The sequence below is a fragment of the Aplidium turbinatum genome, chromosome 4, assembly GCF_918807975.1.
Source record: "Aplidium turbinatum chromosome 4, kaAplTurb1.1, whole genome shotgun sequence".
Lineage (NCBI taxonomy): Eukaryota > Metazoa > Chordata > Ascidiacea > Aplousobranchia > Polyclinidae > Aplidium > Aplidium turbinatum.
The window spans coordinates 9,585,458-9,612,151 of NC_137475.1; the positions used below are offsets into that span (position 1 = coordinate 9,585,458).

Genomic DNA, 26,694 nt, shown 5'->3' on the forward strand with positions numbered 1-26,694 from the left:
TTGAGCACAGCACAGTAACTGTTAGGCCAGATCATCACCCATGTGTCCCTCCTCTCCTTGCCTAGATGAGACCTGCTATTTGTCCTCGCAACCCTTTTTGTTTCCCGACCAAACTGAGAAGTTTAGAGTTTCGTTATTTGTTGGATGCAAATAGACGCATGCTTACATTTTTGACCACCTTAAAACACTAAACCAGTTTCTGCTCGACATAGCCTACAGTGTTCAATTTTTGTCCCAGGAATCAACTCTTCAAGCAATACTTTCCCTACTTTGTGTGCACTAACATCCTAATTTATATGCCATTGTTAACAATTGCGATATTCGTGAATTCATTTGAGGCTTTGGGTACCGGAATTAATATACTTATTTGAACTAGCAAATTCAATCCACAACACTTTCCACTAGGCTGTTACTTAACACTAAGCACGCATATGCGCTGCGATTTGTGGCCGTGTTAGCAACTGAAAAAAAGCCTTGGTGTGAAGATCACAGAATTGTTCAAAATGTGAGCTCAGTAGCCTATTACTGTGCTTGCAACTGCATGGTGCTATCAACGTGCAAAACAACTCGGCTCCAGGTCCCCTGCGGTCACAGACACGCATATTATCCCTGAATAGGGGGGTATCGCGTTTGCCATTCGCTCATTGTCGCCTGGTTTGATTGCAAACAAGTCTGTTCTATGTAGTTGCTTTCCTCATTGCGTCCAGTATGTCAGCACAATTGCTTTATCATCGCGAACGCCATTGTCACTTTTCCTCATCCACCTTTCCCAGGCTTGTTCGCGATGAAAGGCACAGAGTAACACGTAGCAATCTGCGGAACAAGAAGTCGTGGGCACTGAGTGGTAAAGTACAGTAGCAACTTAACAGTGACGACACAAATGCATGAGCAATGGAGACAGCACACAAGCAACGAAAATGTTAATGCAATTCACTAACTTGAAAAAACGCTTTCGATGGCCTTGATTTCCGCCTCACATTTATCGGTCATGAAAAACGAAGGGTTCCAGTTTTCTGACCACCCTTTTACAACAGAAAGTGCTTCTGCTATGTCCGAAGCTTGTTCATTTTGGATAATAAACGTAGCAACAACCTGGTAACCAACATTCGTTCTGACGCAAAGAAAAAATAGAGGAAGGGAATACTTGGACGTCTTGTAAGTTGCATCCAAGAGGCAAATGCCTTGGCCGCAACGATGCAACAATCGTATTATCTTCATCTAAGATGAGTTACAATCAACTAAATTTTCATCTTATGATAGTAGCCTACAGAAATAATATACGGTACTGTACGTAACATTGAAAACCACCAAGCCTACTACGTGAATATGGTAAAAAATAAATTGTCTCAAAAAGATTGGTTGTGACCCAAACCCTGCCTTTGGTTACCGCTGGACATGTCACTTGGTCCAATCAATAACACCACATAGGCGTATGGATTTGGCACACTAGATGGAAAAAATACAAAAGAGGTCAGTGAAGTAGGCTAGGCTACTCTGAATCAACAAAGCTTTTACACCTGAAAACTGAGTGTCTTTAAGAAACGAGATGCAAAGTTGATGAAACAGAACACATTTACATATGTTTATAGCATTTTTTGCAGTTAGTAAACCGTTTCCTCTTTTATGATGCCTAACCTCCACTTTGGTGAAAACACTGTGCTTTGCAGAAACCTTTTCAGAATCTTTGTCAACAAAGAAAAGGCTTATTATTGTAGTATGAATATCAACACTTAGTACACTAGTGAATTACAATGACAGGATGTTAAAAATCAACATTAACATGGCACCGTATGCTCGTTTCTGAACAACAACAAGCTTCGTTCCTGCTTTTGCTTCGTACTCTTCAATGGATCTCATGGCATCTTCAACTGAAGCCAACCACTTTCAACAATAAACAATTGATTTTTTACTGTTATAAACTTATGGATCTTCATCACCCATTTTTTGCCATAAGAAATCAAAGCATTTATGCCATAGCCTAAGATTACAGTGAAGAAATGTAAATACTACACACATGCAACAAATCTGGATTTAGCGAGTATAAGGTAGCTGATAGTTTGAAGCTCCAGTTTTTCTTCTTTCCTTCTACTATAAGTACTTCACCACATTTAGGTTTGTTTTATTCTGATGACAGCTCCTGATGAGTCAGTCAAAAAAAAAACTGCAGCTTCGAGCTACCTTTTACTTGCTATTTTCAAGTTCTGTACCACCATTTGCTATGAAAGAGTTCAACATACGTATACTAATTGTGTTAAGTTGGAAACAGTAAAATAGTTGAATATTGATGAACTGTTGAAGGTCTTGTTGGACCGTAGTATATTGCAGCAACTACATTACAAACCTGTACTAGTCCATGACTTTCAGCCAACTCTCCCAAAGAATGTTAAATGTCCTAAATGCATCAGAACTTTTAATGCCAGGATTGGACTCATTAGTCATTCAAGAACACATCGTTAGCGTTTTATGTGAGGACCATTGAAGAAACGATTTTTATCAAATGTTACAAGTTTCAAGCATAACGCGTCAAGGCCAATAAGTCTTTTCGTAGTTCACGGTTTACATAACCTTGGTTTAATTGACAAAGCGAGATTGCAGTATCACCTGAACATTCAATGTCACTTCTCCATAAGGTTGCATTTCCTGCAGAACCAAGACTTCGTTTTTGGCGGCATTGTTCTACCAAGACATCTCAGATGGTGCCAATCCAGACACGAGTCGCACATGATGCTGTCGCCTGCATCAAGATCTAAATAACAGGAGATGCACAACCAGCGGCCTTTATTTCGCAAAGTGGTCAGTAGGTTCTCCATCAACGTCCAACCGTCAAAAGAAAAATGTCTTCGCACAGAAGCAATGGCAATGTTTTCATCTAAACACTTCATTGGAATTCTTTCGGGCAACGTTTCAATTTCATTTTCTTCGATCAGTCGATCGCTGAATGGACGCAAGACCTCTTCTACTACCTCAGAATCGACAAACCAACTGAGTATTGCTGAAAAATATGACCATGGGTGACTTTGTTTGATGTAGCCTACGTACGCTTTGACGTAGCCTATCGGCTAGGCAGACCCACAGAAGTCAAAGTGTAGTTTTTTAAACTAACGTAGGCTATAACAAAAATGAAGTCACACAAACATAAATGCAACAAACCTGCTTCTTTCTGAAAAGACGACTTCAGTCTGAATGAAATTGGTCCGCTCTTTTTTTGTCTCTTGCGTGGTAACCCAATGACTGTCAATCCAGCTCCTTTTGGCCTGCCACGTTTCATCATCTTCGGTGGAAATTTAATTGATCCTGCATCATCTGTTAATAAACACAACGAGAATCGAATATAGGCTACAACGTAGAAAACATCACTATTTCAACGTTTTTATTAAAAAATTAATAAACATAATGCATTATGCAATGCAAGAAAAAACAACTAATCAGAAATGAATGTTTCAGAAACAGCACATACTTGTAAAAGACTGAATAGAACTGGACGGTGTCTGCATCATAATCGCACTGGTATCAACGGTCGACAAGACGTCACCGGGTGTGTGCTGTAAAGTACTGTTTGAGACCGTAGGAAATACAATTCCAGGATCATTGCTGGAAGATGTTGCAGCAGCACTTCCAGTATCAGTGCCTGAAAAGGATCATGCAGTTGTTCACAAAAGCAGAATTACTGAGCATCTGCAACCTTGTATAATCGTAAATTAGTGCGCAACTGCGCATGCAGTACATATTAGCCCACATATTGGATAGCTCAACGCCATAAAAATCATTGCTCAAAAAAAAATTGACTGCAAAATCACGACGCAAGTTGCAGTAACTAACCCATATCTCTTCAGATATTTGAAAAAGTAGGCTAGTTTTTCTGATTTAGTAAATAGTGCTAGCATATAGGCCTACCTTTCTGAGTTTGACCCAAAAAGTTCACAACTTGGAATTTCTTTCCTTCCTGCAAGAACTCTGCAATTTGTCGTAAATTATCCAGGTTGTATTGGAATTCATCCATTCCTTGTTCAGATATCATTAACGCAATCTTCTGGGAAATATCTTGAACACGGCGATACTTTTGCTGTTCTGATAAAACACATCTTCTTTGAGGCTTGTTAAGAATCTCAACAGCTGGTAATGTGGATGCAGGACCGTTGTCCAGTGAGTTTCTTGTCAGGCGATGGGATTTAAGAAAATATTGCATTGTCCACCGTTCTGAACAAAGATTGGGATTGTACTCTGACATATGGAGCTGCCTTCTAACTGCCAAGACATGCCTACAAGGTAGCAGCATTGATGATGTGAATCCACAAGGACATGCTGTTGTTGTGACTGCCAATTCCCCATGGACACGAGATTTTACTATGGCAGAATCATTCAAAATCTCTGACATGGCAACCTTTTCCGCTAACTTGAATTGTTGTTGCACATGAATATATGCAAATGGTGTCAGTAGCTGTTGGTATTGTCTCTCCGCCACACTTGAAATCGCATCAATTGGAACCTTAAGGAAAGCATTTGACGCTTTGTGGTCACGTTCGGTGGAAAGAGATTGGATACATGCCATCAGATCTTTAAAAAACATGGTCATTCCTGAGTATCTTGTTATGACACTTTTCAACTTTCCATTGATGGATTCCAGTCGATTATTAGTTCTGTTCAAAAAATTAGCTTTCAAGTTGCTCAGTCCATCCACCCATTGATGTCGAATAGCATGCCAGTTATCGTTATAATATGTTGTGACAGCAATTGGGACTGTGTCAACGAATTGGTTATACAGTAAATTATAAGCTGACTCATTTTTGGCATTTGCCAGTTTTCCTAAAATTTCCAGTGATACCTGCCTTTGGGCTGAAGAAATGCCTAATTTTTCCATGGAAACTTCTCTACGAAAAGTGCGAAGGGTATGAAAATAGCAAATTAAAATTTCTGCAGTAGGCAGCATTTTCATCATGGCATCCCGCTCTGCCATGTCTTTGTCAGCCATTACAACCTCCACTTTATCCCAAGCTGGATTGTGGAGTTTAAACTGAGTTAACAGCTTGCTGATGGTCAGTTTGTCTTCAGTGGCTACAAGCCACAGACACACAATTTCACTCTGACCTAAGCCATCAACATTCAGCATCACATATAATGGCATTCTCAAGTCATTAAGTTTGTAGGTTGCATCAATCAGCAGCATTTCGGGATATGCCGCAAAGGTTTCCCGCATGTCTTTCGTTTGAAAGTATATCGCCTGCAATTGTTTGTCATCATCTGCAAACACATCTACTGCAGCACCTAAAATGAAAATAAACTGAGGATTAGTATACCCTACAAAGCAAGAATCTTGACAATCCTGGGCCAGACTAAAATAGCGCAAAACAATTAGGCCTATTAGGCACTCCATCAGATTTAAAAGCAAAAACATCAACTTTTAGTGAAATTTGTTTTCTATTCTATGTTATTTTAATTATTGGCCAGAGGAAGGATGTTTAGGCCTTTGGTAATATTTACATCATATAATCAATGTTCCAACTGAGCGGTTGTATACCACTCTCACCCCATTCTCTAAAAGATGCCACATTGCAATGCTTAGGGTCCGTTAAAAGGATCCATTAGGAGTAAACTTTTACGTAGATTTCAAATTTAGCAATGTTTTCTATTTCTATCCACTCAAAGTAGAATTGTTTCAAGATATTGAAGACCTTTGATTGAATTCCTTGATCCCGCTTTCAATCTTACAATCCCCATAGCGCCTTATGTTGCAACAAAAATCTTTGGAGCATGAGTTTGGGAAAGTAGAATGAATTCTTGTGAAGAAAATGAAGCAAAAAATACTCTCAATTGACCCTTTATAGCTCAATGTTGCAAATTTTCCACACGTTGTAGGGTACTGCTAATGTTCTGTGTTGGTTATACTAGACAAACGTTTTCTGAATAGAAAAACGTCTGAAAATTAGATATTTTTCTTGTGTAGCCTACTATGATGTGCGTACTGGTAATCCGCAGTTTGCTGCAGTAGACGGAGTCTATTGACCGGTAAACCAGGCGGTCAACACTTTAAATTGAACTGGCAATGGTGAGATTGAACCCACGTCATCGAAATAATTCATCTGCAGTCTAAACCATTACGGCAAGAGGTCAATCGCGAATTGCTTAATTGACATTATATCTGAAATGGTTCAAGAAGAATGCTCACAATATCATGTGACACTCAATCTGCAGCAGCGACCTGTAGATTGCAAATACGCCTACGGTGTTGACCAATGTTACAGGCAACCTGGTAGCCTATTCTTGCATTGCTGCAGTACTACAATGATGCAAAAAATTAGATTTTTCCAAGGTCATGACCCTGACCACAGCTTGCACACACACATCCGGCTCTAGGCCGGAGTCACATCACCTCCAGTACGGAGCCAGAATTTGACCGGAACCGGAGCTCATTCTATCACTACTTATCATACTGCACATAGAAATTAGAAAGTCATCTCTACTATTTAGCATGAACATATCTTGTACTGTATAACAGACAAAAAAGTTTTGTCTGTCGACTAACCTTTTTCTTTGTTCATTTCATTAATAAGTTCATCATAGGTGTTTTCATACAAAGGTCTCTGTTTTGCGGCAATATTATGCAGATCTTCAAGAATAACTGTTTTTCCTGTAGAAGCTGGAATGTGCTTTTGTACCAACTTTTTATTTGCTTTGGTGGCAAGCATTTCTCCGATCACACTGCTTTCTGTTTCATTTAATCTTCGTTGTTTAGGCATCAAATTAAATGCATTCTGAAAAATAATTTATATGCACATAATCAAGAAAACGACATATCTTTTGACAGGTGTCCAACCCACAGAGATGGGCAAGATCACCAGGTTTGGTGAATCGGCGGCTTGAATATGACCAGTTTCGCACAAACTGGTCATATTCAGCATGTGCGTAGTCATGCGCGCAAAGTGAAATGACCACTTTACCGTGTCTTACGATGAAGTCAAGATCAGAAAAACTGTCTTGCAACATTCTTAACGTGTTTTAGTACAGTAGCAAACAATATTTGAACTTCAAGTGTCATAATCAAAATGCAATTATACACGAAAAGTAATTTTTTGGATAGAGGGGGTTTTGGACGGAAATTTCAATTTTTTTTACTAGTGGTCTTAGAATGTACTGTTGTATCCTAAAACCTGGGTTAAAATTGAATTTGAAAAAAAAGCCGATTAACCCCCCCCCCCCCCCCCTAATGTTATTGCTCTTTTTTATCCTTCACATAATTTCTGATGAAAGCCTCCTTATCATATACAGGGCTAGTGTGACCATAGCTCAAAGGCTATGACTACTACAAAGGGTTATTTCCACTTACTTCATTGAAATCATGATTATGATCATTGACATTACTAATCTCAGTGATGCATAGCGCTTTTCCATCTGACGTTGCATTTACTTTGATTCCAAATGGACAACCTTTGATAAAAGTACTGAAAAACAACAAAGATGAGGTGACATAGGCCGTGTTGAATCACCCATAAGTACACCTGAATTAGCCATAACTCACGTTAAAGTAGCCATACAGCAAGTCATGTCAAATTGCCCATAAGTTGCATCCAATTACCGATAAGCCCACCTGAATTACCCATAAAGTCACGTTGAATTACCACAAGTTCAGCCGAGCATTCTCATAAATCTAGTCGATTTACCCATAAGTGACGTCAAATTGCCAAAAAGCTGCGTTGAAGTACCCATAAGGCATGTCTTTATGGATAATTTCATGAGACTTACGGGTAATTCGACGAATTGTGCTGATGAGCAATTCGACGTAACATATGGGTAAATTGACAAAACTAATGGGTAATTCAATGCAACTTAGGAATAATTCTGGGCATGACAATTCAATGGAAATTACAATAGACAGCATGCGGGAATGGTTCAGCAGAATATATGCATTTTGCTAAGTTCTAAGCATTCATAAGGAATGTAGGCAATTTGCACTTATGCAAAACTCAATCTATTAGCAAAACTTATTACAATAGACAGCATGCGGGAATGGTTCAGTAGAATATATGCATTTTGCTAAGTTCTTAGCATTCATAAGGAATGTAGGCAATTTGCACTTATGCAAAACTCAATCTATTAGCAAAACTTATGCATATAGGCTACATGAGTAGCTCAACCTATGGGCACCAAGGACAAAACCATCATTACTTACCTTTGATTTGGTCTTTTTCCTTGACTACATGATTTGGGTGTTCTTCCTCCATGCACACAAGCATACTGTATTGTATTGACAAAGTTTTCTTTTTCCCATTGTTTAATAGCCGAAGAAAGTGTCTCAAAACTGTAATATAATGCTCCCTTCGTAATCATGATGACAATGGATTCATTGACGTGTAGTTTCGATCAGCAAAATCAGCAACTACCGCGGTTCACTCTACGATCAAGTGTGCAGCACAAGCCAATACGCATGCGCGCGAAATTACGTATGAGCGTCGTCGGATGAAACGCCTGAGCGCATTAAGGTCTTGCTCGAGTAAACAACGTCTTGCTTGAGTGGTGCTTGTAAGAATAGCTTCAGAGGCTAGTTTTACAATATGTTGTAAGAATAGTCACTTCGAAAAAAGAAATGTCAAAATATATCTAACGCTCCCCTGGTACAGTAGACTAATCTTACACATGACTAATCGGTTACGGTATTATAAGCAAATGGGCATTTTGCCAATGGGTTTTGATTGGAAAAAAATTGAACGCTCCCCTTTAAGAAAATCATGCGTATGCCACTGGCCAATAGGGGTTGTGGTCATTTGTGAACTTGAAACATACGGTACCGTACCGTATTATACAATAAAGGTTTCTATATGATTCTTCCACTTTTAGAATTGGTATGATTATACGTATATAATAATAATAATCAATTAAATTGCAACAAACATTTCTTGAAAAGCAGAAGTAAAATATTAATTCATAGCCTATCCAGAATGGCAGAACATATATATAAGCTAGATCAAGTTATTGCCTAATCTAGGTTATATGACTGAAGCAACAGTGCAACTCTGATGACCGGTAGTGTTAAAAACAAAAAATTGAAGTTTTTCAGCGTTAGGATTTCAAATTTAAGGAACCTCTTTATTTTGTTATCATAGGTAATCAGTAATCACCCTGTCGGAATTTCTGCTTGTTTTATTTCCGAATTTCAGACAAAATATTATTGCCAGACCGCAAAAATTTCCCAGGAAAAACAAGTTTCAAACCAGCCCAAAACGAGGCAAGTTTTTTGCCACAAGTCAAAAAAAGAGCCGAAGCATACAAGTATTTTACTCATCACACTTAAAATCACCAAAAACGATTTTATTCGTTTAATTATTCAGTTATGCTGGCAGATATATCTATCTTTTCTGATAAAAAAAACTATATATTTGTTCTTGCTGTTACGGTAAATGTCACATCATCCAAGGTGTCTCGTCATTTCAACAATCTTGGAAAGGTTTTTCAGTTAGTTTTTATTTTTGACCATCACAACAAAAAACAATATTTGCCAAACATAGCAGAGGTTTGAAAAAAGTAGAAGCGACAAAACGCAAACGTTATAACGTGCTTGATTCCGAGACAGGAGAGTCAGTGTAGTAGGCTATGGCACGGTCGCAAAACACCTTAGTAGGATTCTAAAATTTTGAAAAACAAGTAGGCCTATCACAAACGTATGTAAACTTTTCATTGATCGCAAAAAGTGTGAACATTAAAACCGTCCGTAACCTGCAAACGTTGAGTGTTATTTGGGAATGTCTAGGCTACAGCTCGGTTTTGCAACAGGGGTTGTCACAATTTTGTGGCAGTGGCACCTGCCGCGGCACCTGCCACCAGTTTGCGTGGCACGTACCACGATTTATGTGACACCTGCCACCAGTTTGCGTGGCACTTGCCACAATTTATGCGACACCTGCCACTAGTTCGTGCGACACCTGCCACCTATTTGCCCAACTGCCACCACCACTTTGCGCCACTGCCGGCCACCAGAGATGTAGGCCTACATGGATTCAAGGCCTATGAGAGGGGGTACGCCGGTACGGCATACCTTTGAATGCCCAGGCCTGTGATTGTTGGAGAGCCCGAAATTGTGATTTTATAGTTCACGCGCAGAAATGTTTGGCTAAAACCATCCTAAACGACTAAATTCAAGCATAAAAGTTGTTATTCTTTACTTCTGGGGGAGGGGGGCGTAATGTAGCAAGGGTTCGGAAAGATAATTGAGTGCATTATTGTGCACAAATTAGGGGCCCAAAGTGGTGATTTAATGGTTTACGTTCAAAAAGGTTCTCTTAAAAGCACCCTAAATTAAATCATAAAAGTTCGTTATTCTCGTTCCAGCCAGCAAGCCCATATGGGCCCCATATACTATTTTAATGGGCTTGTGGGCATGTGGGTTTTTGTGTTTTTGCCATATGTGCCCAATATGGGCTTTCTTGCAGAATGTGTTTTTAAATGTATGACAAGGTGGAATATAAAACTTCCAGTCTTCAAATGCGTGATCATATAAATGCATTTTAATAAATTTAGCCACATAAAATTATTGATCATGGGCTAAGCATGAAATATTGATGGGCTTCCCACTTTGTTTATGGGCAGACCATGGGCTGCCCACTTTGTTTATGGGCAGACCATGGGCTGCCCACATTTTTTATGGGCAGAACATGAGCTGCCCACATTTTTTATGGGCAGAACATGGGCTGCCCACATTTTTCATGGGCAGGCCATGGGCTGCCCACATTTTTTATGGGCAGACCATGGGCTGCCCACTTTTTTTATGGGCAGACCATGGGCTACCCACATTTTTCATGGGCAGGCCATGGGCTGCCCATATTTTTTATGGGCAGACCATGGACTGCCCACATTTTTCATGGGCAGACCATGGGCTGCCACACTTTTTATGGGCAGACCATGGGCTACCCACACAGTGATTCAAAGGTTTGTGGGCAACCCATACTAATATGATATAGCCTACACCTTGATCAGCAATTGTCTAGACTTTGAGATTTTTTAGTTGTCTCAAACGACTTTTATTGATCTTTTAAACAAACACAAAATGAAATTGAACAAGCAAAATTACTGGGGGCACCTTGCAATGCATTGCGCAAAGCTCACTGCTTGCAGTTGGAGCACTTTGGCAAGGTTGGCAGTTCTTCCGTCCGCGTCATACCATCTGCGAGTGCGGCGCTTCAGACAGTATGAGCTTCTGAAGCTCGATCGACTGGTATTGCAGTGTTTGAAGGTGGCGTGGCGTCTTCCCAGGTGGGCGTGCAGCGCTTTCTTTTACTGTAAGCCTGCATTGGGGGGCTTTGGTGTGTTGAATCTGTGTCGCGAAAGCGACACGCTTTCGATAGCCCAGGCCTTCAAGATTCTTGTTATGCTCCGTTGAGCTCTCGGGCTTTGGCGGCCTTGGGTGTTCCTGCTCGTGGGGTAGCAGAGGTGGCTAGAAAAGTGGCCTCCCTCTCAATCGAAGGTTCCCTCCGTGTCTGGAAAGCTTGGAACGCCGGGCTCACTCGTGGAGGGGCTACGTCATATAAAAGACGATTCTAGCGATCAGAAGCTCAATTCCCCAACAACAGAAGCTCTGCAGTAAGCATCCGAGCGCGCAAGACAGCAAACCTCAAAACCCGCCAGTAATTGTGTGACGTCATAGTATGTTAAATCCATTGTTTCATTATCAATTTATCTGTAAACAATTGTCGTTTCATCAGCATGCTGCAGCTCAATGAAGAATACAATCATCATCAATAAAATAAAATAGCAATATATGAATTAAGTATATATTGCATATCGTGAATGGACTCATATCATCTATCAATGACGTAATATCATTAACAACACTAAATCTGTATTTTCATATTTTCAATATTTTAGAATATCACGCACTACCTTCTCCCGATATGCTGCTCTTTCCCGCTCGGATCAACCTCGCGTTGCTTTTAACACATCGATACAGTGGCGTAGCCAAGGGGGGGGTTTTGGGGGTTACAACCCCCCCCTTTGGCACACGTGTGACGTCACGATATTGAGAATGATGCTTTCAGTCTAAAAAAAATTGCCTAATTTTAAACAAAACTGCATTAAAAGACCGAGTTTTGCCAATACCAAACATCTCAGCCAGGAATTAGAAACAAGAAAACATAGAGAATTAGCTTTATTTCCGAAAAATGCCGAAGAAAACATGATCTTATCCTTTTGCTATGCCACCGGACAGCACCATATTACAGGAATATTCATACTCACATTCTTGTTGAAAATGCTCTCAGAATGCACCAAATTCAAAGCAATTTTTCAAAACTTTCTGGGGGAGGCCCCCCAGACCCCCCGCCGCTAGGTCGTCAAAACCCCCCCCTTTCAAAATTCCTGGCTACGCTACTGCATCGATAAACATGATTTCCCGATCAACTCGATGCAACCTCCAAAGTTTCATCCCACTATTCTATATTTTTCCTGGTAATGTAGCCTAGTCATATCTACGCTTCGATCGCTAGTCCCCCCGACCCATCTGGGCGAACCTGCCTCAACGTCTGGCCAGTGCACATCAGTGCTCGTTGGTTCAACGTCAACACTTTTCCAGTAAGTAAAGCATACAATATATTCCCACATACCTTCTTTTTTTTACACCAATTAATTGAGCCTTTGCTCCAGATTTTATATAATTTTTGTCTCCCACGAGTATTCAAATCGTCCTTGTAGCTAAGCTTCTCTTCCTCGTGGGAGACCCCAAAGTTTATCCGCTCTGCCTACGGGCAGACCGGGTATAGGAGTCAAACGTACCTGTGTTACGGTCACGTGATGGAGACGTGGCCGCTGCCTGGCTTTATAAAATTTCTGTCGCCCGGCCCGTCGTGAGCTGACCTTTTTGCGTTTTCAGAAAGCTAAGCCCGTCTCCTTGGCCCGTTCCGCCATTCTAACTTTTGCGGACGAGTTGCACAAAATTCTCGACCCACACTCTCCTTCCACAGGTAGGCTACCTAGACTCCCCAGCCTGGCCCCCGCGACCAAAGCTGGTGGACTTCCTTCCGGGTGCATCGCCACCCCATAATCACGCCGCTCCCCACCTCCGCGGGCGTGGCAGGCCGGTTCTTTAAAGTCTCTGACCTGGCTATGTTTATTGTGTTCTTCTCGCCGTGTCAAATATTTTGTACTCGTGCGTCGTTGATCAAAATAAAACAGTTCAACATCAGGTCACCGTTAAAAGGCTACAAATTAGTTGTTATTGCGGAAGTGCTGAAATAAATAAAGAAAGGACTACAAAGAAAGCATAAAGTTAGAATCAGATCACCGTTCTGTCGTGCGACTGCGAATTACTGGATGCTTAGTTCCAAATCTCTGTCAAAAAAGAAGAAAGAATTTAAAGAAAAAGTAAGTTGTTCTGAAAACTCCCCTTTTTTTATCCCCACCCCTATCCTAGTTAACTATTTCCACCCCAATCAAGCCCTGGGATCCGCAATTCTAGCCCGGGCTTGGTATCCCTATCTTTTTCCCCGAAGAACAAGGTATCAGAAGAAAAGGAAAAAAAATTTCACAAGAAAGGAATCATATAAAACTGTAATTATTTATGTCGTGTTAATTGTATACTAATTGCTATATGTTCATTGTTCAACCTAAATTCAGCTTTATCAAGTTTTTAAATTAATTCCTAGCCTATTTTTCTGTTTCGCCTTGTTATTTCATTTTTAACCATAATTCTAATCAGTTAGTATCTTGCTACTTAAATTAATTAACCCTTTACAGGCGGCGAAGACTACCTCTTATTGTTCGTACGGTAGTATTTTTGTATATTGTAGTTTTTAGTCTAACTAAGAAATCTTTATGAAAAAAATTTAAAAATTTTATTGCTTTGTTTGTTTTTTATTATGTTCCCAAAATGGGAACGTTGGCATGGAAAGGTACCAAAAGTATCGCATCGTGTTGTTTATTTGAATACGACGTAAACTTGGGTAGCCTACTTTTTTCGGTGCAATAGCATTGAAAAAGACAATAAACAAAAGTCCACACGTTTCAGAGATCCATAAACAACAAATGTAGGCTTCTTTCTACCCAAGGGTCACTAACATTACTTTTGGTGGTATGTGTCACTGCATAACTTATGCATCTGTTTTTCGCATTTTGTGCATTGCAACCTTGTATTTTTCATACACACTACACATCTTCCTTGTGAAGATGATACAAGAAAATGATTCAACGAGTCGAATCGCACGGTTGCAGACGAAGGTGCAGTAGGTCCCTCAAGTCGACGCCTAGGTTTCTCCACTTTCACCAATGACCGAGCAATCTCGCGCCTGAACTGAAGGTGTTTTTCAGAACATTGATTTACGTGATTATAAAAACTGAAGGCAGCTACAGTAGAAAGGTTGACAATATGGGCAAAAAGATTCCACCACCATTTTTTCGATTGAAGTCGTGGTCGGTGAGAAGATAGCAACCGGTCACATACATCTACACCCCCCATTCCCTGATTGTACATTGCAATCAAAAATGGTTGTGTCACTCATTTTTTCTTTTCATGTTTCACTCTTTGTTGAACTGTTTGAGTTGGTGCTACACCGTAGTAATTGCTTGCAACAGTGACAGCACAATTATCGTTCCATCTAGCACAAATTACAGTGCCGTCTGATCGATAATCAAATTCTCCTCTAGGCTTTTTCTGGAAGGTTTTCTTGCTGGAGAGAGGACAGGAACCGGTCCTGTTCTCTCTAATTGTACCACATGCTCTGATATTTTCTCCAGCAAGATCAGTAAGTAGTTGATGGCTTGTAAAAAAATTGTCAACGAATACAATATGTTGATCTTTGTTGGCAACACATGACAGCATTGTCTCAACTATGTGTGCTCCCAAAGGTTTAGTTCTTCTTTCATCTTTACCACAGTAGATTTCGAAGTTGTAAAGATAACCATCGGAGCTACACAGCATCCATTACTTGTAACCAAACTTTACTGGCTTTCCTTTTATGTATTGCTTTGCACTGTGTAGTCCTCGATAAGGAACCATCGATTCGTCAATGCTTAGTAACTGGTGAAATATACCAAATTGTTGACAATTTGACCTTAGCAGATCTAACAGCGGCAGTACCTTGGCCATTCTAGACTGAGCTAGATTATGATTGTCAGCAAGGTGCAAGTACGTTTTTATATTGCGGAAACGGTCTCTGCTCATGGTCTTAGAAAATATTGGTGCCTCCATGTCATCTGCTGTGGACCAATGATCATTTTCTGATGGAGGACTGCGGTAAACACTGATAATTAGTAAACCAATAAATTTTCTCATATCAGCCTTATCAACTTTGAAGTTTATCTTATTCTTGTCTCTTCTTGCATATAAGTTTGTTTGCTCTACGAGTAAAGAGAACATGTCATCAGTAAAGAACAGAGAAATATCTCAAACATGCTTTTCCCTCCATGAGCTTGAACCTTATCGGATGGGTGCAGTTCTTTCGGGTCGCTCAATGATGCTTTGTCTTTTTTTCGCCATTTGGAAGCTCTTTCCGTTCCTTCGATAGACTCTTCTAAATCATCAATGAACTCGCCTCGGTGTATTTCGATCTCACCTGTAATTTCAAGTAGGTTTTATTAGTATTACTTTCCTGCAGTAACAAGAATAACGTTATGACTGCATGTTTATCCTCGGGAGTACAGAACCACTTGCGGTTATAACATGGTCTGAACCAGACTCCTGAGTGTCGTCGAGTTTCCAGGTGAGCAAGTGAGCGTTAAGTGTCTTGCTCAGAGATATAAAGAATGGCCTGGTAAGACATCGAACCCACAACCTCTCGATCGTGAGCCGCGCGCCCTAACAATCCCGCCATCATCCGTCTTACATCAAGTTTATATTTTCAAAATATCGCTTACCTGCAACTTCATCAGGAATTGTATCTTCGTCAAGAATGTCGTCGTTTATCTCTTCATCGCTGTCTATTCCTTTATCACCTGAGTCGGGTGGAAGTACCACGAGCTCTAAATCATCAGCAGCCTCCGCAGACTCGATAATATCTGCTGCCGATTCCAAAAACCTCAGTCGCGGCCTTGGCCTTGATGCCCCATAAAATATTCTTCCATTCATTACTGCTCTTGCAAAAACTAACCACCTGTAGGCTACTTAGCTTATCTAAATTGAAATGATTACTAGTTTCTAGCCTACCTGTTGCAGCTAGTGCCTAGTGATAACAATTACTTTTATCACGTCATAGAAGTGTTTTCTGCTAAGATAAAGCTGTGACAGCATCAAGCAGTGAAAATGTTCTCTTCGTGAAAGTAAAAGCTAAAACCTCGATTGCTAAGGTAACAGGGATCAGTTGTCAGTAGATGTTACAGAAAATACATTTCGCACTTATTCAATGCATCGTCAGTTCTGATCAAAAGTAGTGAGAACTTCGTGAAAGTAGTGAGAACTTTTTTGAGATAAACTCCGTTATTTGTGTATCACATGTTGCCAACGTTCCCATTTTGGGAACAACGTATAAATTTAATTATGTGAAGAAAAATGTTAAATATAACGACACAAATGGTAGGGGAAACAAATTATTAGTAATAATCTCACATAAAAAACGCAGATATTTCGAAAAAAGTTTAATTTGTATTTTCGAGAAGCACTTTTTTTCGAAGGATGAAAAACATGATTTTTGGCTAAATCTATCGCTTTCATCAAGGAAAAAATTTGCAGATACTATTTTTTCAACAAATGCATCTAAAACAGTAATCATTTAACAACAATATCCAAAACAAATTTTTTTTAAAATGAGGTCTGTGTAAAGCTGTGCGCGACTTCAACTCCATGTTCCCATTTTGGGAACGTTGGCGTGTAAAGGGTTAATTCATAGACTTGTGCCTCTATAGCAATAATAAATCCATCCGAAAATCTTTCTTTTTTACCCCAATTAAACCCCCTTGTTCAGTTAATTTTCGAAATCTCGGCATTCAAACTCCTGTATTGGTAATCTAGTGTTGCCAGTTGTCTACCAAATCCATTCAAACTTTCTTTTCTTGCATCTGAAACACGCATCTTCCATAACTTCCTTTCTCCTTGAAGTGTTCACTTGAACCATAACCTTACCTTGTTAAAATTTTATACCGTACAATTTAAACAATAATCCTTTCTTTATCTTTAAAGTCTTTTGCACAATTATTTATATCGCTCCTAATTAATCGTATTTCAAATCAAAGGATCACTCTATTTGTTGGTTTAAGTTTTCAGCAGTGACACCACAATTTACTTTTTAGTCAATTGTTCTCAAAGCATTTTTTAACCTCCTAGCTCATCAAACTTATTTGCAGTACCGTATTTAACTGATATTCAAAGCCTAATTGCATTTAGTAACGTTGAGTCACGAGATGTCATTATTAATATGACAACCGAATCTTTCGACACCCACGCAAAGGTCAATGTCCCTGTTACAGTTAACGGAGTTCAAGCCAATGCTTTCATCGACACTGGCTCTACCCTTTGTCACATGAGCGACCGTTTAAGAAAGCGTCTAAAACTAAATCTTGAAGAAAGTGAATGCCGCATTGGTTTAGCCGTGAAAGGATGTTCATCGCAAAGTTTAGGAATCTGTAACGTAAAAGTCGCGCTTTTTGGACAAGAGTATGATAATGTAGGAGTCACTGTTTTGAAAAATTTGCTCACCGACCTAATTATCGGACAAACTTTTATGAAACAGCACAAAAGCGTGAACATTCAATTTGGAGGGCCTATGCCAACGTTACAGATCGGAGCATTAGAAGCTATTAAAACGTCTACTTCAATACAGCTTTTCAAACACTTAAGGAAGGAGTGCCATCCGATTGCTACAAAGCCTAGAAAGTATTCTCAAGCCGATAGAAGTTTTATCTCTTCAGAGGTGCAGCGACTTTATAAGGAAGGTTTAATTGAGCCGAGTCGTTCGCCATGGCGAGCACAACCTCTTGTGGTCACTCAAGAAAATCACAAAAAGCGTATGGTCATCGATTTTAGCCAAACCATAAACAAATTCACTTGTTTGGACGCGTATCCTTTACCTCTTATGTCAGACGTAGTGAACAATGTTGCTAGGTACAGCATCTATACAACGCTAGATTTAAAAAGTGCGTACCACCAGGTAGAAGTTCCTCTGCAAGATCGAAATTACACTGCTTTCGAAGCCGATGGAAGCTTGTGGCAATGGAAGAGAACGCCGTTTGGTCTAACGAATGCAGTACCTGGTTTTCAACGGATAATGGACAACATTATCAAAGACTACGAGTGCAAAGGTACGTACGCTTATCTTAACAATATTACCATTTGCGGGAAAACCCAAGAAGAGCACGATCAAAATTTATCAAAATTTCTTGCAGTAGCTCGAGAATGCAATCTAACTTTCAATGAAGCAAAAAGTACTTATTCGGCAGATACAATCGACTTGCTTGGATATAGAATCTCTAAAGGTACTTTAAGTCCTAACCCCGAAAGAGTGGAATCTTTGCTAAAAATCCCGCCTCCAAAAAGTAGTAAACAACAGCAGAGGATTGTCGGTTTATTTGCGTATTATGCGCAATGGATTTCGCGTTATTCTGACAAGATTCAGCCTCTAATTCGAAACACTACCTTTCCTCTGAATGATGCAGCCCTAAACTCTTTCGCGACGTTGAAAGCTGAACTGGCTCAAGTTACGCTTGGGGTGATAGATGAAGAAATTTCATTTACAGTAGAAACTGACGCATCTGACATTGCCATTTCAGCCACTTTAAATCAGAACGGGCGACCCGTTGCTTTTTTTTCCAGGACACTCAACAAAAGTGAAAAAGTTCACTCAAGCATAGAGAAAGAAGCGACGGCAATTATCGAAGCCATTCGAAAATGGAGTCATTTTCTAGCGGGACGCCGATTCAAACTTGTCACAGATCAAAAATCGGTGGCATTCATGTACAACAGCAACAACCATGGCAAGGTAAAAAACGCAAAAATTTTGAGATGGCGACTGGAACTATCACAGTACGATTATGAAATTGTTTATCGAGCAGGGAAGTATAATACTGCTCCCGACACTTTATCTAGAGTGTATTGTGCAACTATGATGGACAATTCGTTGTATGAAATTCATGCGGCCTTATGCCACCCTGGAGTAACTCGCATGCATCATTATGTTAAAACAAAGAATTTGCCTTATTCTATTGATGACATCCGTAAAATGACATCCGCTTGTGAAATTTGTGCTGAGTTGAAACCTAAGTTCTACAAGCCAATTGAAATTCCATTGATAAAAGCTACGCAACCTATGGAGCGCTTAAGCATCGATTTCAAAGGACCTTTACCTTCTGCTACGAATAACAAATACATTCTGACTGTAGTAGATGAGTACTCTCGATTTCCTTTCGCCTTTCCTTGTAGTAAAGTAGACACTGAAACTGTAATCTCGTGCATGTCTAGTCTTTTTGCAATGTTTGGTAAATGTGGTTATGTGCATTCGGATAGAGGTGCATCGTTTATGTCTAAGGATTTTGTGTCTTACATGTACAGTTTGCGTATTCCTACCAGCAGAACCTCTATATACAATCCACGGGCTAATGGCCAATGCGAAAGATACAACGACGTAATTTGGACTTCTGTAAAACTTGCTTTGAAAACTCGAGATCTTCCTATTTCTAAATGGGAGTGTGTTCTACCTGATGTTTTACATTCTATGCGCTCTTTATTATGTACTGCAACAAACGTGACACCACACGAGCGATTTTTTAATTTTCAGCGTCGTTCAAGTCTAGGTCTTTCCATACCTACTTGGGTTAAATGTCCTCAAAAGGTTTTATTGAGACGACACGTTCGTGCTAGCAAGTATGAACCGCTTGTCGAAGAAGTGGAAATGACTCATGCAACTCCGAACTACGCGCACGTTCGTTTCGCGAACGGACGCGAAACCACAGTGTCAATTCGTGACATCGCTCCAACTGCTCGTGGTGGCCTTGACGAGTCGACTCTTAGTTTGCCGGATCCCGGGAGTCCAAACGAAGGGATAAACAATCCATCTGTGGAATGTCCCGAACAAATAACAACTAATAATGAGTCTGTCAATGAAGATGCACCTGCCCCGTCATCGGAAACTCATATACCGACTGATTCCAGCGAGCGCCCCATGCCCCGGCGCTCATCTCGTTCAAGGCGACCGCCAAACAGATTTGTAAATTAATTAAATGTATTTAATGTATTAGCGCCTTTAATTTTTGTTGATCCCTATTGATAATCTATGGAAGGGGTGAATGACGTGTTATTGCTTTAAGTTGCATTGTAATTTACGTTGTTGCTGATTGCTTCGTTGCTGATTGCTTTGTTACGTTGCCTTAAGTTCCTTTGTCGTTTTTACTGGTGTTTATTTTCAGTCTCAATTCAGTTTGCAGTTTATGTCGTCAGAACAAGCTAGTTGCATTTTAGCGTAATAAACTTCTTAATAGAGGAATTGTAGATGGTTTCACTACAGAGTCTATGTAAAAAAAAAATAATTATCAAATTTTAAGTAGTAGCCTAACCTCTGATTCAACCCTCTTCCCAGCTAGAAAGCTACGTATATTACACGTTGATTTTTGGTTGATTTTAGGTAGTATGGTATCTTAGGTAGAATTCAGGTGTTATTAAGGAGTTTGTGTACACCAACAAAAATTCACTTGTTTAAAAAACATTTTTTTAGAGACATATTTTAGCTATCATTTAGTATGACTAGTGTGTAAATATGATTCTAGAAGTTTTATCAGGAATTATTTTGTGAATATAACTCTTGCAAAAATAACACGTGTTTTCCACGTATATTACACGTGTTCAAAATCCTATGATTATTTGACTAATTTTTAAGGTATATAAGGTAAAATCACACCCAGAAGAGGGCATACAAAAGAGAAAAAATGTTTACCCGAGCAGAAAGATGTTTTACCGGAATTTTTTGTATGTTGATTATATGTTGTTTCCACGTGTATTGCACGTTTCCATCTGTTGAAAAGTAATACGTGTTTTCCACGCATATTAAACGTGTTGAAGTTCTTTCGTTCATTTCGGCAATTTTTAATCTGTGTTAGGTAAAACTACTTCTCAAGGACGGTATAAACAGAAAGAATTCTCCACTCAAGTGGATTGGTGTCAACCACGCTCCTCCGCATTTTTTAGGATATAAGTTAGATTATGTGGTTTTGTAGGTGTCTTTACACGTTTTTATTACGTTATGTAAAAAGGAAACTTCATGACATTTTTTAGTCGCAAATTAATGTGATCTTTTAACAATAGTTCTTAGTGTAAATTTAAGTGGTCTCGCTTACTGATATTAAACAATTACTTACTAAGGTTTGGTACGGTAGCCACTTTAACAAGTCGAAATTCTGCCACTAAAAATGACTAGAATGAAACCGCCAACCAATCATAAGCTCCGGTTTAAGTGACGTAAAAATGGCGAAAAGAAGATAATAGAAAGCAAATCAAGTGATGGATTTTTTGTCAGCTGGTTGGTTTAGGGGTTTTGTCAGCTGGTTGGCTTTCATTGACGCGGGTTCGATTCCCACCACTGCTATTGCTCTTTTTCTTCTCTAATTCCAAATAAAGTTCAAAACAAGCGTTAACTCTCCGAATGAGTGCTAGAAGGGTCACAATTGGACAGTAGCCTCTTATAACAATATGTGTTATACAAATGTGTTAAACAAATACAAATGTGTTAAATTGTTGATTTCAGATACGGTACGTGGAAATTAGGTAGAATGTGGGTGTAAAAACACGTAAAATCCACCACCAAATATACGTGTAATACACGTGAAATAGTGTCGACACTTATACGTGTATTATACGTGAAAATTAACGTATAATACACGACCCAAGGAACTTAGAATCTACGTGTCAGATACGAGGAAATTAGGTGTAATGCGGGTGTATAACACGTAAAATCCACCACCAAATATACGTGGAAAACACGTGTATTAGTGTTGTCAGATACGAGGAAATTAGGTGTAATGCGGGCGTAAAACACGTAAAATCCACCACCAAATATACGTGTAATGCACGTGAAATAGTGTCTACACATATGCGTGTATTATACGTGAAAATTAACGTATAATACACGACCCAAGGAACATAGAATCTACGTGTCAGATACGAGGAAATTAGGTGTAATGCGGGTGTAAAACACGTAAAATCCACCACCAAATATACGTGGAAAACACGTGTATTAGTGTTGTCAGATACGAGGAAATTAGGTGTAATGCGGGCGTAAAACACGTAAAATCCACCCCCAAATATACGTGTAATGCACGTGAAATAGTGTCTACACATATGCGTGTATTATACGTGAAAATTAACGTATAATACACGACCCAAGGTACGTAGAATCTACGTGTAATACACGTGAAATTTCTAGCTGGGTTGTAATCTGCCAGTAGTTCTTTGTTTTTGTAATCCGTTAGTTTCAATTTGTAAACTTTGAGCTGTCGCTGTAAACTCCGAAACATCTTAAACTTAACCAACTTTTTATATATTATATTTATACATTTTCTACTGAATATGTCACTCCGTTTAAGTCGCACAGGTTCAAAGACTTTTCAAGATAACTTGGCCGGTGTTGATTTTACCTCCCCGTCTGCTGAGTCCACTAGTTCAGGCTGGCCGACGAGGAAGCAGGTTTCTGTGAGTGGGCACTCAGTCCCACTCAACCCAGGTGGTGAAGCCTCACCGGTAGACTCTGTTGCTTTCACGAACTCGTTGCTTCGTCATGTGACGAGTGTCCGATCCGTGATCCCACACCACACAGTGGCTTACCTGTCGCATGCCACGAGTCAGCTCCACTATATCTGAGGTCGAATAGATTGCAGTCCGTCTGCCCTATTCGCCTCACCCTCCCCAATCTATTCCCCCTTCTCTGTTCTTTCTCCACTTGCAGGAGGGCATCTCGACCTTACCGAGATGTGCAGGCGTATCAGGACCATATGCGAGCATTTCATAGTTCGCGCGCCGAGTTCCTGATCACCTGTTGCAGGTGCTGCCGTGTTCTCCCTCGAGCTTACAAGCTGGATGGGGCCCTAGAGCACTGGCGATCCTGCCCCAAGGGCCTTCAATTGCCAACCTGCCTTCCCTGGCCGAGCAATGACCCGACGCCGTCGGAGAGCCAAACCAGGCCCCCTATGATGACCAAGCCTGGGCCTTCCTACGCCTTTGTTGTTAGGCATGGAAGGCGCCGGCCCTCGACTGCAGGCGCATCGGTCGAGGAGTCATCCCCTCTTTCCTCTTCCTCTGTCATCCGCTCTCAAGTCTTCTGGCGCCAAGGCCTGGATAGCACTTCTACTTTGCCCCCCCACCTGACTTTATGCCTGAACTTTTCCGTACTGTTCCATCTCATCCAGGCAAGACTTCGCTCAGCCGAGCTGATGCTGACAGCTTGCCTGATCTATGTTGTTTCTTCCTCGCCTGTCTTCGGCCGGACCTGGGTCGGAAAGTGGGGACTCTTCCGACTCGTCAGACTCGTCGAACAGCAAATCTCTTTCCTCTTCCTCCACTTCCTCGCCTGATAGCCCAACCACGGACGGTTACGGCCCTACTGTCAATGCGAATCCTTTTCTATATGCACCTCTGCGCAAGCCGACCTCCACCGGAGCCGTGGCAGTGGACTCGCTCGGTTTATCCAAGCCGGCTTCGCGCCCATCTTCTCTGCCTCGGACGGCTACCACCGGAGCTGAAGCTGGGGACTCAATCAGCTCTTCCAAGCCGCCCATGCAGACCTCTTCTTCCAAGTCTCTCCAACACTACCCATCTCACTCCTCCTTATCTTTTAATCCTGTTTCCATCTGTCCTATACAATCTTATACCTCGACGCTGTCTGCCGAAGCCCAACCCTTTACCCCACCTACCCAAACCACCCACAATGAATTCCATTCAATTATCTCTTCCCAAACTCGACCCCGAAGCGACACCATGGCATGCAACCAAGCCATGCATGACCCCGGACTCCCACAGACTACCCCAGGGATGTCCATCACACCCAACACTCAACGATCCATCCAAGACCCTGTTGAACCGGTCAGGGAAAGTAAGACGAAGAGCTCCAGGCGGGCTCTTTGCAGTTTAGTGAACCTTACTTTAGCGGGTGGCATAAATTTCGACCATAAGTTTCGACCAGGTTCTTCTCGGTCGGACGGCGGGGGTTCGCGCGGGAACGGAGCCCGATATCGTAGGGGCGTGGGGTTGCGAGCCACCTTCTCGCGGGACGCGAAGGGAACGGTCCGCCGGATTGTTGAAGGAAAAAACAGTGACTGTCGTTGCGAAATCCCACCTCAAGAAATTGAGGAGAGATTTCGACACGACATGACCGCTCCTGAAGCTGGGAGTTGCTCGCAGATGCCCGAGTGGATGAACTCCCACCGTTACGAGCATGATAGTGTGGACCTCTTCCCCGTCGATGATGGTGAAGGTCCCATTACGGCCCGGGAGGTGGAGGCGGTCCTCCAGTCGCTTGATGTCGGTTCCGTCCCTGGTTCTGACGGATTGTCCTACGGTTTCTGGAAGACCCTGGACCCAAGAGGGGGACTCTTGGCCAGCCTTTTCGAGACCTGCCGGATCAACCGTCGTGTACCGGACCAGTGGAGAACCAGCAGGATCACACTCATATGTAAAGACCCTGAAGGTGACCTGCACGACGTCAGCAACTGGCGGCCCATCTCCATCTGCCGAAACATTTATAAAATCTACGCCGCCGTATTGGCCCGGCGCCTGCAGCGATGGGCGGTGGAGGGAAATGTTATCAGCCGAGAACAAAAAGGATTCATGCCCACAGAGGGCGTCTATGAGCATGTATTCATGCTCGACACCATTCTCTCGCACAGTCACGCAAAAGACCTGTGTCGGTTGCGTTTCTGGACATTCGAAACGCCTTTGGCAGTGTCCGGCACGAATGCATAGCCGAGGTCCTGCGTCATTTCGACGCCCCCCCGCAGACCTTATTGGGTGCATCTCCGACATATACGTCGACAACACCTGCACCGTCCGCTGCGGCAATGGTGAAACCGACCGTATCCCTGTGGGGCGGGGAGTCCGTCAGGGTTGCCCGTTGTCGGGGCTGCTATTCAATTTGATCATCGAGGTGCTCCTCAGGGGCGTCCTTGACAAAACGGATTGCGGCTACAACCTTCCTGCCAAAGAAGATATCAAAGTACGTTGTATGGCCTATGCGGACGACATCTTTCTCGTTTCTTCCGCTCGCCAGCAGATGATCTCTCTCCTATCTGCTACTGAACCCTTCTCTTCCTGGTCCGGGCTACAGTTCAACCCACGCAAGTGTGGCACCCTTTCGTATGGGAAAGTGTCGGCGTCCCGTCTGCGGGTCGACCCGAAACCTTTCTCCCTTGCCGGGGAGGAAATTCGAGTCATCCCCAAAGGCGAGACGTATAAATACCTCGGCGCTCGAACCGGTTACGCCTCGGACGCATCCCTAACCCAACCCTTCATCTCCTCTCTGGAGAAGCACATTTCTTTATTGATGAAATCCTTTCTTACCCCAAGCCAGAAACTTCTGGCACTCACTTCCATCATTCTCCCGTCCGCGTCATACCATCTACGAGTGCGGCGCTTTAGACAGTATGAGCTTCTGAAGCTATACCGACTGGTTTTGCAGTGTTTGAAGGTGGCGTGGCGTCTTCCCAGGTGAGCCTGCAGCGCGTTCTTTTACTGTAAGCCTGCATTGGGAGGTTTGGGCATCACGAACTTGTGTCGCGAAAGTGACACGCTTTCGGTAGCTCATGCTTTCAAGATGCTGACGTCTCCTGACAGCATTGTCTCTTCCGTCGCACTCGGGCAGCTTAGGCGTCATGCCTGTCTGAGGTTCGGCACTCCAGATCCCACGACTGACCACCTGGCCAGTTATCTGAATAGTGACCCCCCTCCTGACGGCGCCCGTTCTAAACCGTGCTCTACAGGCGAGAGCCTGTGGGGCCGTGTCCCGGCGGCCACCCGTCGCCTGAACGTACATTGGTCCGCCCGCTCGGATGGCGGCCTTGAGTTGGCCGCGGGGAACTCCACAATCACCCCTCCTATAAGGAAAAAAGTGGTGCCGACCCTCCATCAACACAATGACTTGTGGTGGAGGAGACAGTGGGAATCCAAAACTGACCAAGGCAAGACGGTCAGTGCCCACTGCTTGTCCGGATTTTCAAATTCCTGGACCCGGAGCTCCTGGATCACGCGAACCGAGTATTTGCGTACAAAGCTAGATTGAATCTAATGCCAACTAAATCAAAACCAAGCCATGGCCGTCTTTACCTACCTGCCATGTGTCGTGCGTGTGGGAAAGCGGAAGAGACTCTCCCTCACATATTGAATCACTGCCCTACCGTGATGACTGCCGTCACGGAACGACACAATTCAGTATTGAGGGAGATCGTTGGGCACGTGCCTGCCGAATGGCAACCCGGGCTTGCCATAGATAATACGGTTCCACAGCACGTGGAAGCGGACGGTGCCGATCTGCGCCCTGACATCGTCTTGCAACGCCCTGACGGTGTCACGGTCGTATGTGACGTCACATGCCCGTTTGACTACGGCGCTGATTCTCTTCGAAAGGCCGCCGACAGGAAACACGACAAGTACGGCGAGTTATGTGTCAACATAAAGGAAGACAGGAAGCGCCCTTGCAGGGACGTCCTGTCACTTCCGTTCGTCGTAGGCTCCCTCGGGAGCTATGCCCCGACGAGCTCTCGAGCTCTGACGGCCTTGGGCGTTCCTGCTCGTGGGGTAGCAGAGGTGGCTAGAAAAGT

At 42.1% G+C, this 26,694-nt stretch overlaps 2 protein-coding genes across 4 annotated transcripts; both read right to left on the bottom strand.

Annotated features, from left to right (window-relative positions):
- Nucleotides 1-590: 590 nt before the first annotated feature.
- Nucleotides 591-5,258, bottom strand: LOC145768587 (zinc finger SWIM domain-containing protein 3-like). 3 transcript variants are annotated; one of them, XR_014288958.1, is made up of 5 exons: nt 3,895-5,258; nt 3,458-3,628; nt 3,151-3,303; nt 2,342-2,992; nt 591-1,881 (listed from the first exon to the last, which is right to left on the bottom strand). XR_014288958.1 is itself a non-coding variant. In XM_082580115.1 (4 exons), the coding sequence occupies exons 1-4, from the start codon at nt 5,192-5,194 to the stop codon at nt 2,616-2,618; spliced, it is 2,001 nt and encodes a 666-aa protein (XP_082436241.1). In that variant the 5' UTR covers nt 5,195-5,258; the 3' UTR covers nt 591-2,615. The 3 variants fall into 3 exon arrangements, 1 of the variants encoding a protein (XP_082436241.1); XR_014288957.1 differs by having other exon boundaries at nt 591-813; nt 939-2,992; XM_082580115.1 differs by having other exon boundaries at nt 591-2,992.
- Nucleotides 5,259-15,312: 10,054 nt separating this feature from the next.
- On the bottom strand, nt 15,313-16,056 carry LOC145768882 (uncharacterized). The gene is made up of 2 exons (XM_082580488.1): nt 15,829-16,056; nt 15,313-15,527 (listed from the first exon to the last, which is right to left on the bottom strand). Exons 1-2 carry the CDS (start codon nt 16,037-16,039, stop codon nt 15,313-15,315), a joined length of 426 nt encoding a protein of 141 aa, XP_082436614.1. The 5' UTR covers nt 16,040-16,056.
- Between the last annotated feature and the right edge of the window lie 10,638 nt (nt 16,057-26,694).